At 39.1% G+C, this 16,904-nt stretch overlaps 1 protein-coding gene across 1 annotated transcript; it reads left to right on the top strand.

Moving 5' to 3' along the window:
- Nucleotides 1-7,085: 7,085 nt before the first annotated feature.
- Nucleotides 7,086-10,744, top strand: LOC307142742 (uncharacterized protein). Its single transcript, XM_079843813.1, has 2 exons — nucleotides 7,086-7,195; nucleotides 9,206-10,744. Exons 1-2 carry the CDS (start codon nucleotides 7,190-7,192, stop codon nucleotides 10,169-10,171), a joined length of 972 nt encoding a protein of 323 aa, XP_079699939.1. The 5' UTR covers nucleotides 7,086-7,189; the 3' UTR covers nucleotides 10,172-10,744.
- The last annotated feature ends 6,160 nt before the right edge of the window (nucleotides 10,745-16,904 follow it).

The raw sequence follows: 16,904 nt of genomic DNA, 5'->3' as shown, positions 1-16,904 counted from the left end.
CTCACCCAGCCCACAGACTGTTTTCTATCCTGCCCTCCGGCAGGCGTTTCAGGATCCTCCGAACCAGGACCAGCAGACTTAAGAACAGTTTTTTCCCCAGAGCTGTCTCCTTACTGAACTCAAACCCCCGTTGATCCACTTCCCTCATATACTGATAACTCTCCTACCTCACATCCGCCTTCACTTTGTTATTTGCACTACCGACTGTTTATTAGAGTCACAACTGTTTATTTATGCATTTTGCACTACCATACCATAACTGGATTATGCTCATTTGCACTGCCGACTGTTATTTACAGTACCAACTGTTTACATTTGTATTTTGCACCGTACTTCTAACTGTAATATGCAATCACTTTCCACTGCACTTTTACACTTTTTTTCGGATAGCTTCTGTCCATAATTTATTGCACTACCTTAATCCACTGCCATATTCCTCATTTTAGCCTAACATATCATTGTATACCTCTATCTGTAAAATTCTGTTTATAGTAATAGCCATCTGTATGTTATATTATATTCATAGTACATATCCACCTGTAAATTCTGTTTATAGTATTAACCATCTGTATATTATTCACTGTACATATTCACCTGTAAATTCTGTTTATAGTAATAACCATCTCTCTATTTATAGATATATTTATATATACTCAGTACATATCCATGTCCTGCACTTATGCAAACGTTGTATATCCTGCACTTGCTGCTATTGCACTTCTGGTTAGACCTAAACTGCATTTCGTTGCCTTGTACTTGTACTTGTGTAATGACAATAAAGTTGAATCTAATCTAATCTAATCTAAAAACTAAAATAAATTTACACCGGTTTTTCTAGCTGAAAGTATATGTGTATATGTATGTATATATATATATATATATATATATATATATATATATAAAAAGGAATATGTACAATAAAAAAACAAACAACTGCAGGTAACCCCGGTTTTACTTTTCATAGGGACTTAAACCTCATGTGGCAGTCGTATGAGTCTGGACCTCATGTTTGCTAAAGCATATATAAAAAAAAAAAAGTTGTTTTATTTAACATTGAATTATTGTATGTTTGCATAGTACTCCTGCTTTTGCATTTGACTGATTTGATTAATTTTGAGGAGTACAGAATGTTTATTGTGCAAGTGAGATAAATAAATGCTCCCACTTAGTCTAGAAGTACAATAACCATGATGTTTCCGCACAAGGCCTCTGCAGTTGTTTTTGTCAACATGGGGGCAGGAGAGCTGTCAGTCGAATGAATGTGAAAAAGTAAGTTGCCTTGTTACTACCTTAATAAAAAAAGAAAAGAAAAGAAAAAAGTAAGTGAGCTATTTAGTTGTAAATTTGAAAAGTAATGCGTTACTTTACGAATGAGTTGTAAAAAGTATGATTCTTATGTAAGTCAAGCTCCTTTGAATGTGCCACTCCCAAGAGGGAAGCAGGTGGTGAGCGCTGGGATCGAACCAGCAACCTCCTGCATATGAGTTTGATGGTTTAGACCACTGGACCACCGTAGCCCCTCCCCTTTGGTGTGTTTTGTCGTTTAATCCCAACGATGGCGTTATTTGAGCTGTTGACAATCGGATCTATTGAATTTACAACACGTGAAATCATCCACTTCTGCCGACATATATGAAAGTAAGTGGCCGGTGAATTGAGGGAACTTTAAAGTTACTTACACAATGTGTTATATCTGATATGAATAAAACTCCTTGTCTAAGTATAGTGGGAAAGGGGTTGTTTTTACTGATTTGTATAGGCATCCGCGTGGATTGCACAAACTCTACATCTGTATTGGTTTGCTGCTACTTATGTATATTTAATAATATGTCTGAAACCTATAATAAACAAACACACGCGGTTGAAAACAGTGAATAGTTGTTGTTGTTGTTGTTCTGTATGCATACGATGAGCGCGTCTTTCGCTGGCCCAGCGCCAACGTGAGTCAACGCCGCGAGAGCGTTTAGATTTGGGAGTTGATCGCGTGATATACGCTGACCGCTCTAACCACAGCGGCGTGGGACTAGTCTGACCTGTGTGGTAGTACTGCGCGAAAGAGTTGAACTAACTTCACAAAAACGAAAGAACCTTTGTCCATTTTTCTGTTTCGTATTCGTTATCACTACGTTTGGCCAATAGCAAGGCTGCGTGTTTGCATAAGCTGCAAAGCATTATGGGTAATACTACCGTTGTGGATTTTAAAACGGCATATTAAGCAAATAAACGTACAATTTGCATTCGTCTTATGGTTCATATGTCTATATTTGATTGTGCAAGTATAGCAAACGTGTAAAAGTCGCAGGCTAAATTTTATGTTACCGTCAAAGAGAAACAGAGGTCGAATCGGTGGCATATATACTCAGCGACAATTCAACTGATTCTGGTAAGGGACCAATTGCAGTGGTATTCGGACATATTCTTCCTTGCTTGCATATGGATAATATGCTAGGATTTCCTGTGCAGGTCAGATGGTCGACCCGATTGGCCCTGTAGGCCCTTGCCAATATATGTGTGTATGAAAATACATGCATATATATGTTTTATTTTAATAAATTAACTTGTAAATAAATACTGTGTTTTTAGCTTGCTGCCGAAGCATCATTTCTCATTTTAATGCAGTTCCATCATTTCTCATTCTTAATGCAGTTACACTTGATGCTCTAAAATAAAGTTTATCCGACCAGACTTTGATATCTCCACCCGAAACCGTTTCTCCCCTCTCCCCTCTTCTTGAGATCTTCCCTGACCTTGTACCCTATAGACGAGTGTCCCGGGCACTTCCGGTTTACTTCCTGTTTCTGCCAAGAACTTCCGGCCCAGGCTGAGTAGTAGTGTAAAAATGGCGTTGGAATGGCAACATTCGACCGAAAAGCTTGTTAAAAATGGTCTTTTGACCATTCCGCATCCAAGTAAGGTAACATCATGGGCGGACAACATGTCGATATGGCCCAGCATAACAACATCCAAGATCTTTTCTTATTTTATTGATTCCATGGTCGGTGGATGGGAATGCAATTAATAACCTGAAAAGCTCTGAGGCGTTTCAGTACCTCCATTCAGGCAAAGTGGGCTGTGTACTTTTACACGATATGGGCAGTTTAATTTACCTAAAGGCCGATGTTCAACCAAGCCAGTCCGTTAACAATTCAGCGCATAATGCCTGGGTTTTGGTTACCAAGACGGGAGATGCGGAGACTGCAGGCTGTACCTGTATCGCCGGACCCGGACGTTCCTGTAGCCATGATATAATGACGTAGCCAAAATATTAACCATAAAAACTGTTTACATTTGCTTGTACTTGGGATGAAGTAAACATCTGTTGAGTTTTTTTTAACATAAATTGTTTGATTATGTTGAATTAAAAACCCAGAAATGCAGCGGGTATTTTCTTTTATTATTCTTTTCATATTTTTCCAGATTTTTTTATATAAGTCTAAATAAACTCAGACATAAAGGGGTTAAACATTGATGTTAATGGCTGCAGGCCCAGCTCATTAATTGTTTTGAAAAGTAACAAAAACGCTCTACCCTCATCATACCCTTGTTATTTTGATTTACAAAATGTTTTCTCTACAAGAAGTCAATTGTGCTGTGACGCTCAAACCATTATTTAAAAAGTGTGTGATTTTTGTTTCTATCTGTCTGCAGGTAGAAAATGCTGTGAGGCAAGGGAAGACAGGGCTTGCCTGCACTGATGTGCAGAATTGCTGGAATGCCGGGACAACAAGCAATACTGGGCAGCAAAAAATCAGAGATGTGTCTTTCCAAAGACACAGCAGAAATAACCTATACCAACCAGCATCACAGGCATCCTCCTCCAGCATAGTTTCTACACCTAGTCGCAAGGTAAAAGTCCATGAGACACTGGAAGAATGGCAAAATCACTGTCTCTCCACACCAATAGCGGCACGTTTTACTGCACCTGGCAGTGGACTAATGCAGCTCACTTTTAACACCAGCCTCCCTGCTCAGTCTGCCAAGACATCAAAAGCTCCACTGCCCCTACATCATGGTGATCACAGCACACAACTTGAATGTGAGAAATGTAGGGCATTCTACACCACATACATTGACATGACCACAACCCAATTTATGTACATTGAGCAGCACACAAAAGAGCAGAGCAGGGAACAACTGTGGCATGACATGCGACGGGTACGGATAACAGCAAGCACAGCCAAGAATGTGCCAGTTCGGGCTACCACAGCACCAGACAAATTCTTGTCTGAACACCTCCATCCTACCTTTCACGGTAACGCAGCAACCCGGCAAGGAGCAGAGGGTGAAGAGCACGCCAGGCAATACCTGCAAGACCAAGGTCATGACATCAATGTGAAAGGTTTGGTGGTTTGCCCGAGTGAGCCATGGCTTGCTGCGAGTCCGGATGGTGTCATGAACAGAGACACACTACTGGAGATCAAGTGCCCTGTCTTAGTCAAAAACCAGTCCCTTACTGAAGCACTTGCTGCTAAAAGCAGTGAGATCAAACGCATGCCCACAGGGGAATTCCATCTGTCCTTCAATGGGCCAAAGGGATATTACATGCAGGTGCAACTGGGCATGCACTGCCCCGGGGCTACGGCAAGCCTTGTTGGTGATTTGGAGCAACACTGAATGTCTGCAGCTCAACGTGCTCTACGACCCAACCTTTGTTGAGGGACATATCTCAAGGCTACACTCCTTCTATTTCACCCACATGTTGCCAAAAGTTGTCGATGACTTCGATGATGGAAGGCTGGAGTTGTGTTCCAGATACATGGATGTTGTAAAATCAGCATGACCTGCTTATGTGTACTGGGGGTGATTAGTCATTCCTTTTTTAACCCCTTGTCCCTTGTTGTCACAGATTTGTGACAAATCCTTTCTAGCTTTTATTTATTTGTATCAAACTGATTTATTTTCTTTTACTTACTCTTATTTATTTTATATCAGTCACTTATTTCTTTATTTATTAATTTTATTGATTTAATATTTTATTCCAGTCTTTTTCTTTTTGTGATATTGTGAGATTTTTTTCCTGTATTTACTTTGTTTTTATTTAATTTAAAAAAATCATACATTAAGGAGTTAATGAAATTGTCCCTTTGTTATGGAATAGGATCAATAGAAATTAATTCATTTCTTCTCAAATCAATTTGTTTATTGTCATGTGTCAATATTTACAATACAAGAAAAAGAATAGCACTCAAAAGTTTTTTTTTTTTTTTAAACTCTGTTTTGTCTTATCAATAATCACAACACCAGAACGGGAACAATAACAATAAATGTACACAGGTTTTTATAGCTGAAATTATTTATATATATATATATATATATATATATATATATATTAAATATATATATTAAATATATATAAAATAAAGGAATATGTACAATAAAAAAAAAAAAACCACCACCAGAAAGGGAACATACAGTATGGTATGGGAGCTGCTCTGTTGCGGAGCGCAAGGCACTGCAGCGGGTGGTGAAAACTGCCCAGCGCATCACAGGGACTCCACTACCTGCCATCGAGCACATCCAGAGGAAACGCTGCCTGCATCGAGCTCGCAGCATCCTCAAGGACTCCTCTCACCCAGCCCACAGACTGTTTTCTATCCTGCCCTCCGGCAGGCGTTTCAGGATCCTCCGAACCAGGACCAGCAGACTTAAGAACAGTTTTTTCCCCAGAGCTGTCTCCTTACTGAACTCAAACCCCCGTTGATCCACTTCCCTCATATACTGATAACTCTCCTACCTCACATCCGCCTTCACTTTGTTATTTGCACTACCGACTGTTTATTAGAGTCACAACTGTTTATTTATGCATTTTGCACTACCATACCATAACTGGATTATGCTCATTTGCACTGCCGACTGTTATTTACAGTACCAACTGTTTACATTTGTATTTTGCACCGTACTTCTAACTGTAATATGCAATCACTTTCCACTGCACTTTTACACTTTTTTTCGGATAGCTTCTGTCCATAATTTATTGCACTACCTTAATCCACTGCCATATTCCTCATTTTAGCCTAACATATCATTGTATACCTCTATCTGTAAAATTCTGTTTATAGTAATAGCCATCTGTATGTTATATTATATTCATAGTACATATCCACCTGTAAATTCTGTTTATAGTATTAACCATCTGTATATTATTCACTGTACATATTCACCTGTAAATTCTGTTTATAGTAATAACCATCTCTCTATTTATAGATATATTTATATATACTCAGTACATATCCATGTCCTGCACTTATGCAAACGTTGTATATCCTGCACTTGCTGCTATTGCACTTCTGGTTAGACCTAAACTGCATTTCGTTGCCTTGTACTTGTACTTGTGTAATGACAATAAAGTTGAATCTAATCTAATCTAATCTAAAAACTAAAATAAATTTACACCGGTTTTTCTAGCTGAAAGTATATGTGTATATGTATGTATATATATATATATATATATATATATAAAAAGGAATATGTACAATAAAAAAACAAACAACTGCAGGTAACCCCGGTTTTACTTTTCATAGGGACTTAAACCTCATGTGGCAGTCGTATGAGTCTGGACCTCATGTTTGCTAAAGCATATATAAAAAAAAAAAAGTTGTTTTATTTAACATTGAATTATTGTATGTTTGCATAGTACTCCTGCTTTTGCATTTGACTGATTTGATTAATTTTGAGGAGTACAGAATGTTTATTGTGCAAGTGAGATAAATAAATGCTCCCACTTAGTCTAGAAGTACAATAACCATGATGTTTCCGCACAAGGCCTCTGCAGTTGTTTTTGTCAACATGGGGGCAGGAGAGCTGTCAGTCGAATGAATGTGAAAAAGTAAGTTGCCTTGTTACTACCTTAATAAAAAAAGAAAAGAAAAGAAAAAAGTAAGTGAGCTATTTAGTTGTAAATTTGAAAAGTAATGCGTTACTTTACGAATGAGTTGTAAAAAGTATGATTCTTATGTAAGTCAAGCTCCTTTGAATGTGCCACTCCCAAGAGGGAAGCAGGTGGTGAGCGCTGGGATCGAACCAGCAACCTCCTGCATATGAGTTTGATGGTTTAGACCACTGGACCACCGTAGCCCCTCCCCTTTGGTGTGTTTTGTCGTTTAATCCCAACGATGGCGTTATTTGAGCTGTTGACAATCGGATCTATTGAATTTACAACACGTGAAATCATCCACTTCTGCCGACATACATGAAAGTAAGTGGCCGGTGAATTGAGGGAACTTTAAAGTTACTTACACAATGTGTTATATCTGATATGAATAAAACTCCTTGTCTAAGTATAGTGGGAAAGGGGTTGTTTTTACTGATTTGTATAGGCATCCGCGTGGATTGCACAAACTCTACATCTGTATTGGTTTGCTGCTACTTATGTATATTTAATAATATGTCTGAAACCTATAATAAACAAACACACGCGGTTGAAAACAGTGAATAGTTGTTGTTGTTGTTGTTCTGTATGCATACGATGAGCGCGTCTTTCGCTGGCCCAGCGCCAACGTGAGTCAACGCCGCGAGAGCGTTTAGATTTGGGAGTTGATCGCGTGATATACGCTGACCGCTCTAACCACAGCGGCGTGGGACTAGTCTGACCTGTGTGGTAGTACTGCGCGAAAGAGTTGAACTAACTTCACAAAAACGAAAGAACCTTTGTCCATTTTTCTGTTTCGTATTCGTTATCACTACGTTTGGCCAATAGCAAGGCTGCGTGTTTGCATAAGCTGCAAAGCATTATGGGTAATACTACCGTTGTGGATTTTAAAACGGCATATTAAGCAAATAAACGTACAATTTGCATTCGTCTTATGGTTCATATGTCTATATTTGATTGTGCAAGTATAGCAAACGTGTAAAAGTCGCAGGCTAAATTTTATGTTACCGTCAAAGAGAAACAGAGGTCGAATCGGTGGCATATATACTCAGCGACAATTCAACTGATTCTGGTAAGGGACCAATTGCAGTGGTATTCGGACATATTCTTCCTTGCTTGCATATCGATAATATGCTAGGATTTCCTGTGCAGGTCAGATGGTCGACCCGATTGGCCCTGTAGGCCCTTGCCAATATATGTGTGTATGAAAATACATGCATATATATGTTTTATTTTAATAAATTAACTTGTAAATAAATACTGTGTTTTTAGCTTGCTGCCGAAGCATCATTTCTCATTTTAATGCAGTTCCATCATTTCTCATTCTTAATGCAGTTACACTTGATGCTCTAAAATAAAGTTTATCCGACCAGACTTTGATATCTCCACCCGAAACCGTTTCTCCCCTCTCCCCTCTTCTTGAGATCTTCCCTGACCTTGTACCCTATAGACGAGTGTCCCGGGCACTTCCGGTTTACTTCCTGTTTCTGCCAAGAACTTCCGGCCCAGGCTGAGTAGTAGTGTAAAAATGGCGTTGGAATGGCAACATTCGACCGAAAAGCTTGTTAAAAATGGTCTTTTGACCATTCCGCATCCAAGTAAGGTAACATCATGGGCGGACAACATGTCGATATGGCCCAGCATAACAACATCCAAGATCTTTTCTTATTTTATTGATTCCATGGTCGGTGGATGGGAATGCAATTAATAACCTGAAAAGCTCTGAGGCGTTTCAGTACCTCCATTCAGGCAAAGTGGGCTGTGTACTTTTACACGATATGGGCAGTTTAATTTACCTAAAGGCCGATGTTCAACCAAGCCAGTCCGTTAACAATTCAGCGCATAATGCCTGGGTTTTGGTTACCAAGACGGGAGATGCGGAGACTGCAGGCTGTACCTGTATCGCCGGACCCGGACGTTCCTGTAGCCATGATATAATGACGTAGCCAAAATATTAACCATAAAAACTGTTTACATTTGCTTGTACTTGGGATGAAGTAAACATCTGTTGAGTTTTTTTTAACATAAATTGTTTGATTATGTTGAATTAAAAACCCAGAAATGCAGCGGGTATTTTCTTTTATTATTCTTTTCATATTTTTCCAGATTTTTTTATATAAGTCTAAATAAACTCAGACATAAAGGGGTTAAACATTGATGTTAATGGCTGCAGGCCCAGCTCATTAATTGTTTTGAAAAGTAACAAAAACGCTCTACCCTCATCATACCCTTGTTATTTTGATTTACAAAATGTTTTCTCTACAAGAAGTCAATTGTGCTGTGACGCTCAAACCATTATTTAAAAAGTGTGTGATTTTTGTTTCTATCTGTCTGCAGGTAGAAAATGCTGTGAGGCAAGGGAAGACAGGGCTTGCCTGCACTGATGTGCAGAATTGCTGGAATGCCGGGACAACAAGCAATACTGGGCAGCAAAAAATCAGAGATGTGTCTTTCCAAAGACACAGCAGAAATAACCTATACCAACCAGCATCACAGGCATCCTCCTCCAGCATAGTTTCTACACCTAGTCGCAAGGTAAAAGTCCATGAGACACTGGAAGAATGGCAAAATCACTGTCTCTCCACACCAATAGCGGCACGTTTTACTGCACCTGGCAGTGGACTAATGCAGCTCACTTTTAACACCAGCCTCCCTGCTCAGTCTGCCAAGACATCAAAAGCTCCACTGCCCCTACATCATGGTGATCACAGCACACAACTTGAATGTGAGAAATGTAGGGCATTCTACACCACATACATTGACATGACCACAACCCAATTTATGTACATTGAGCAGCACACAAAAGAGCAGAGCAGGGAACAACTGTGGCATGACATGCGACGGGTACGGATAACAGCAAGCACAGCCAAGAATGTGCCAGTTCGGGCTACCACAGCACCAGACAAATTCTTGTCTGAACACCTCCATCCTACCTTTCACGGTAACGCAGCAACCCGGCAAGGAGCAGAGGGTGAAGAGCACGCCAGGCAATACCTGCAAGACCAAGGTCATGACATCAATGTGAAAGGTTTGGTGGTTTGCCCGAGTGAGCCATGGCTTGCTGCGAGTCCGGATGGTGTCATGAACAGAGACACACTACTGGAGATCAAGTGCCCTGTCTTAGTCAAAAACCAGTCCCTTACTGAAGCACTTGCTGCTAAAAGCAGTGAGATCAAACGCATGCCCACAGGGGAATTCCATCTGTCCTTCAATGGGCCAAAGGGATATTACATGCAGGTGCAACTGGGCATGCACTGCCCCGGGGCTACGGCAAGCCTTGTTGGTGATTTGGAGCAACACTGAATGTCTGCAGCTCAACGTGCTCTACGACCCAACCTTTGTTGAGGGACATATCTCAAGGCTACACTCCTTCTATTTCACCCACATGTTGCCAAAAGTTGTCGATGACTTCGATGATGGAAGGCTGGAGTTGTGTTCCAGATACATGGATGTTGTAAAATCAGCATGACCTGCTTATGTGTACTGGGGGTGATTAGTCATTCCTTTTTTAACCCCTTGTCCCTTGTTGTCACAGATTTGTGACAAATCCTTTCTAGCTTTTATTTATTTGTATCAAACTGATTTATTTTCTTTTACTTACTCTTATTTATTTTATATCAGTCACTTATTTCTTTATTTATTAATTTTATTGATTTAATATTTTATTCCAGTCTTTTTCTTTTTGTGATATTGTGAGATTTTTTTCCTGTATTTACTTTGTTTTTATTTAATTTAAAAAAATCATACATTAAGGAGTTAATGAAATTGTCCCTTTGTTATGGAATAGGATCAATAGAAATTAATTCATTTCTTCTCAAATCAATTTGTTTATTGTCATGTGTCAATATTTACAATACAAGAAAAAGAATAGCACTCAAAAGTTTTTTTTTTTTTTTAAACTCTGTTTTGTCTTATCAATAATCACAACACCAGAACGGGAACAATAACAATAAATGTACACAGGTTTTTATAGCTGAAATTATTTATATATATATATATATATATATATATATATATATATATATATATATATATATATATATATATATATATATATATATATATTAAATATATATATTAAATATATATAAAATAAAGGAATATGTACAATAAAAAAAAAAAAACCACCACCAGAAAGGGAACATACAGTATGGTATGGGAGCTGCTCTGTTGCGGAGCGCAAGGCACTGCAGCGGGTGGTGAAAACTGCCCAGCGCATCACAGGGACTCCACTACCTGCCATCGAGCACATCCAGAGGAAACGCTGCCTGCATCGAGCTCGCAGCATCCTCAAGGACTCCTCTCACCCAGCCCACAGACTGTTTTCTATCCTGCCCTCCGGCAGGCGTTTCAGGATCCTCCGAACCAGGACCAGCAGACTTAAGAACAGTTTTTTCCCCAGAGCTGTCTCCTTACTGAACTCAAACCCCCGTTGATCCACTTCCCTCATATACTGATAACTCTCCTACCTCACATCCGCCTTCACTTTGTTATTTGCACTACCGACTGTTTATTAGAGTCACAACTGTTTATTTATGCATTTTGCACTACCATACCATAACTGGATTATGCTCATTTGCACTGCCGACTGTTATTTACAGTACCAACTGTTTACATTTGTATTTTGCACCGTACTTCTAACTGTAATATGCAATCACTTTCCACTGCACTTTTACACTTTTTTTCGGATAGCTTCTGTCCATAATTTATTGCACTACCTTAATCCACTGCCATATTCCTCATTTTAGCCTAACATATCATTGTATACCTCTATCTGTAAAATTCTGTTTATAGTAATAGCCATCTGTATGTTATATTATATTCATAGTACATATCCACCTGTAAATTCTGTTTATAGTATTAACCATCTGTATATTATTCACTGTACATATTCACCTGTAAATTCTGTTTATAGTAATAACCATCTCTCTATTTATAGATATATTTATATATACTCAGTACATATCCATGTCCTGCACTTATGCAAACGTTGTATATCCTGCACTTGCTGCTATTGCACTTCTGGTTAGACCTAAACTGCATTTCGTTGCCTTGTACTTGTACTTGTGTAATGACAATAAAGTTGAATCTAATCTAATCTAATCTAAAAACTAAAATAAATTTACACCGGTTTTTCTAGCTGAAAGTATATGTGTATATGTATGTATATATATATATATATATATATATATATATAAAGGAATATGTACAATAAAAAAACAAACAACTGCAGGTAACCCCGGTTTTACTTTTCATAGGGACTTAAACCTCATGTGGCAGTCGTATGAGTCTGGACCTCATGTTTGCTAAAGCATATATAAAAAAAAAAAAGTTGTTTTATTTAACATTGAATTATTGTATGTTTGCATAGTACTCCTGCTTTTGCATTTGACTGATTTGATTAATTTTGAGGAGTACAGAATGTTTATTGTGCAAGTGAGATAAATAAATGCTCCCACTTAGTCTAGAAGTACAATAACCATGATGTTTCCGCACAAGGCCTCTGCAGTTGTTTTTGTCAACATGGGGGCAGGAGAGCTGTCAGTCGAATGAATGTGAAAAAGTAAGTTGCCTTGTTACTACCTTAATAAAAAAAGAAAAGAAAAGAAAAAAGTAAGTGAGCTATTTAGTTGTAAATTTGAAAAGTAATGCGTTACTTTACGAATGAGTTGTAAAAAGTATGATTCTTATGTAAGTCAAGCTCCTTTGAATGTGCCACTCCCAAGAGGGAAGCAGGTGGTGAGCGCTGGGATCGAACCAGCAACCTCCTGCATATGAGTTTGATGGTTTAGACCACTGGACCACCGTAGCCCCTCCCCTTTGGTGTGTTTTGTCGTTTAATCCCAACGATGGCGTTATTTGAGCTGTTGACAATCGGATCTATTGAATTTACAACACGTGAAATCATCCACTTCTGCCGACATACATGAAAGTAAGTGGCCGGTGAATTGAGGGAACTTTAAAGTTACTTACACAATGTGTTATATCTGATATGAATAAAACTCCTTGTCTAAGTATAGTGGGAAAGGGGTTGTTTTTACTGATTTGTATAGGCATCCGCGTGGATTGCACAAACTCTACATCTGTATTGGTTTGCTGCTACTTATGTATATTTAATAATATGTCTGAAACCTATAATAAACAAACACACGCGGTTGAAAACAGTGAATAGTTGTTGTTGTTGTTGTTCTGTATGCATACGATGAGCGCGTCTTTCGCTGGCCCAGCGCCAACGTGAGTCAACGCCGCGAGAGCGTTTAGATTTGGGAGTTGATCGCGTGATATACGCTGACCGCTCTAACCACAGCGGCGTGGGACTAGTCTGACCTGTGTGGTAGTACTGCGCGAAAGAGTTGAACTAACTTCACAAAAACGAAAGAACCTTTGTCCATTTTTCTGTTTCGTATTCGTTATCACTACGTTTGGCCAATAGCAAGGCTGCGTGTTTGCATAAGCTGCAAAGCATTATGGGTAATACTACCGTTGTGGATTTTAAAACGGCATATTAAGCAAATAAACGTACAATTTGCATTCGTCTTATGGTTCATATGTCTATATTTGATTGTGCAAGTATAGCAAACGTGTAAAAGTCGCAGGCTAAATTTTATGTTACCGTCAAAGAGAAACAGAGGTCGAATCGGTGGCATATATACTCAGCGACAATTCAACTGATTCTGGTAAGGGACCAATTGCAGTGGTATTCGGACATATTCTTCCTTGCTTGCATATGGATAATATGCTAGGATTTCCTGTGCAGGTCAGATGGTCGACCCGATTGGCCCTGTAGGCCCTTGCCAATATATGTGTGTATGAAAATACATGCATATATATGTTTTATTTTAATAAATTAACTTGTAAATAAATACTGTGTTTTTAGCTTGCTGCCGAAGCATCATTTCTCATTTTAATGCAGTTCCATCATTTCTCATTCTTAATGCAGTTACACTTGATGCTCTAAAATAAAGTTTATCCGACCAGACTTTGATATCTCCACCCGAAACCGTTTCTCCCCTCTCCCCTCTTCTTGAGATCTTCCCTGACCTTGTACCCTATAGACGAGTGTCCCGGGCACTTCCGGTTTACTTCCTGTTTCTGCCAAGAACTTCCGGCCCAGGCTGAGTAGTAGTGTAAAAATGGCGTTGGAATGGCAACATTCGACCGAAAAGCTTGTTAAAAATGGTCTTTTGACCATTCCGCATCCAAGTAAGGTAACATCATGGGCGGACAACATGTCGATATGGCCCAGCATAACAACATCCAAGATCTTTTCTTATTTTATTGATTCCATGGTCGGTGGATGGGAATGCAATTAATAACCTGAAAAGCTCTGAGGCGTTTCAGTACCTCCATTCAGGCAAAGTGGGCTGTGTACTTTTACACGATATGGGCAGTTTAATTTACCTAAAGGCCGATGTTCAACCAAGCCAGTCCGTTAACAATTCAGCGCATAATGCCTGGGTTTTGGTTACCAAGACGGGAGATGCGGAGACTGCAGGCTGTACCTGTATCGCCGGACCCGGACGTTCCTGTAGCCATGATATAATGACGTAGCCAAAATATTAACCATAAAAACTGTTTACATTTGCTTGTACTTGGGATGAAGTAAACATCTGTTGAGTTTTTTTTAACATAAATTGTTTGATTATGTTGAATTAAAAACCCAGAAATGCAGCGGGTATTTTCTTTTATTATTCTTTTCATATTTTTCCAGATTTTTTTATATAAGTCTAAATAAACTCAGACATAAAGGGGTTAAACATTGATGTTAATGGCTGCAGGCCCAGCTCATTAATTGTTTTGAAAAGTAACAAAAACGCTCTACCCTCATCATACCCTTGTTATTTTGATTTACAAAATGTTTTCTCTACAAGAAGTCAATTGTGCTGTGACGCTCAAACCATTATTTAAAAAGTGTGTGATTTTTGTTTCTATCTGTCTGCAGGTAGAAAATGCTGTGAGGCAAGGGAAGACAGGGCTTGCCTGCACTGATGTGCAGAATTGCTGGAATGCCGGGACAACAAGCAATACTGGGCAGCAAAAAATCAGAGATGTGTCTTTCCAAAGACACAGCAGAAATAACCTATACCAACCAGCATCACAGGCATCCTCCTCCAGCATAGTTTCTACACCTAGTCGCAAGGTAAAAGTCCATGAGACACTGGAAGAATGGCAAAATCACTGTCTCTCCACACCAATAGCGGCACGTTTTACTGCACCTGGCAGTGGACTAATGCAGCTCACTTTTAACACCAGCCTCCCTGCTCAGTCTGCCAAGACATCAAAAGCTCCACTGCCCCTACATCATGGTGATCACAGCACACAACTTGAATGTGAGAAATGTAGGGCATTCTACACCACATACATTGACATGACCACAACCCAATTTATGTACATTGAGCAGCACACAAAAGAGCAGAGCAGGGAACAACTGTGGCATGACATGCGACGGGTACGGATAACAGCAAGCACAGCCAAGAATGTGCCAGTTCGGGCTACCACAGCACCAGACAAATTCTTGTCTGAACACCTCCATCCTACCTTTCACGGTAACGCAGCAACCCGGCAAGGAGCAGAGGGTGAAGAGCACGCCAGGCAATACCTGCAAGACCAAGGTCATGACATCAATGTGAAAGGTTTGGTGGTTTGCCCGAGTGAGCCATGGCTTGCTGCGAGTCCGGATGGTGTCATGAACAGAGACACACTACTGGAGATCAAGTGCCCTGTCTTAGTCAAAAACCAGTCCCTTACTGAAGCACTTGCTGCTAAAAGCAGTGAGATCAAACGCATGCCCACAGGGGAATTCCATCTATATTACATGCAGGTGCAACTGGGCATGCACTGCCCGGGGCTACGGCAAGCCTTGTTGGTGATTTGGAGCAACACTGAATGTCTGCAGCTCAACGTGCTCTACGACCCAACCTTTGTTGAGGGACATATCTCAAGGCTACACTCCTTCTATTTCACCCACATGTTGCCAAAAGTTGTCGATGACTTCGATGATGGAAGGCTGGAGTTGTGTTCCAGATACATGGATGTTGTAAAATCAGCATGACCTGCTTATGTGTACTGGGGGTGATTAGTCATTCCTTTTTTAACCCCTTGTCCCTTGTTGTCACAGATTTGTGACAAATCCTTTCTAGCTTTTATTTATTTGTATCAAACTGATTTATTTTCTTTTACTTACTCTTATTTATTTTATATCAGTCACTTATTTCTTTATTTATTAATTTTATTGATTTAATATTTTATTCCAGTCTTTTTCTTTTTGTGATATTGTGAGATTTTTTTCCTGTATTTACTTTGTTTTTATTTAATTTAAAAAAATCATACATTAAGGAGTTAATGAAATTGTCCCTTTGTTATGGAATAGGATCAATAGAAATTAATTCATTTCTTCTCAAATCAATTTGTTTATTGTCATGTGTCAATATTTACAATACAAGAAAAAGAATAGCACTCAAAAGTTTTTTTTTTTTTTTAAACTCTGTTTTGTCTTATCAATAATCACAACACCAGAACGGGAACAATAACAATAAATGTACACAGGTTTTTATAGCTGAAATTATTTATATATATATATATATATATATATATATATATATATATATATATATATATATATATATATATATATATATATATATATATATATATAGATATATATATATATATATATATATTAAATATATATATTAAATATATATAAAATAAAGGAATATGTACAATAAAAAAAAAAAAACCACCACCAGAAAGGGAACATACAGTATGGTATGGGAGCTGCTCTGTTGCGGAGCGCAAGGCACTGCAGCGGGTGGTGAAAACTGCCCAGCGCATCACAGGGACTCCACTACCTGCCATCGAGCACATCCAGAGGAAACGCTGCCTGCATCGAGCTCGCAGCATCCTCAAGGACTCCTCTCACCCAGCCCACAGACTGTTTTCTATCCTGCCCTCCGGCAGGCGTTTCAGGATCCTCCGAACCAGGACCAGCAGACTTAAGAACAGTTTTTTCCCCAGAGCTGTCTCCTTACTGAAC

Source organism: Gobio gobio (genome assembly GCF_949357685.1).
Source record: "Gobio gobio genome assembly, chromosome: 2".
Classification (NCBI taxonomy): Eukaryota; Metazoa; Chordata; class Actinopteri; order Cypriniformes; family Gobionidae; genus Gobio; species Gobio gobio.
Note: the sequence above shows the minus strand (reverse complement) of the source record. Positions and strands in the feature narration are given on the sequence as shown.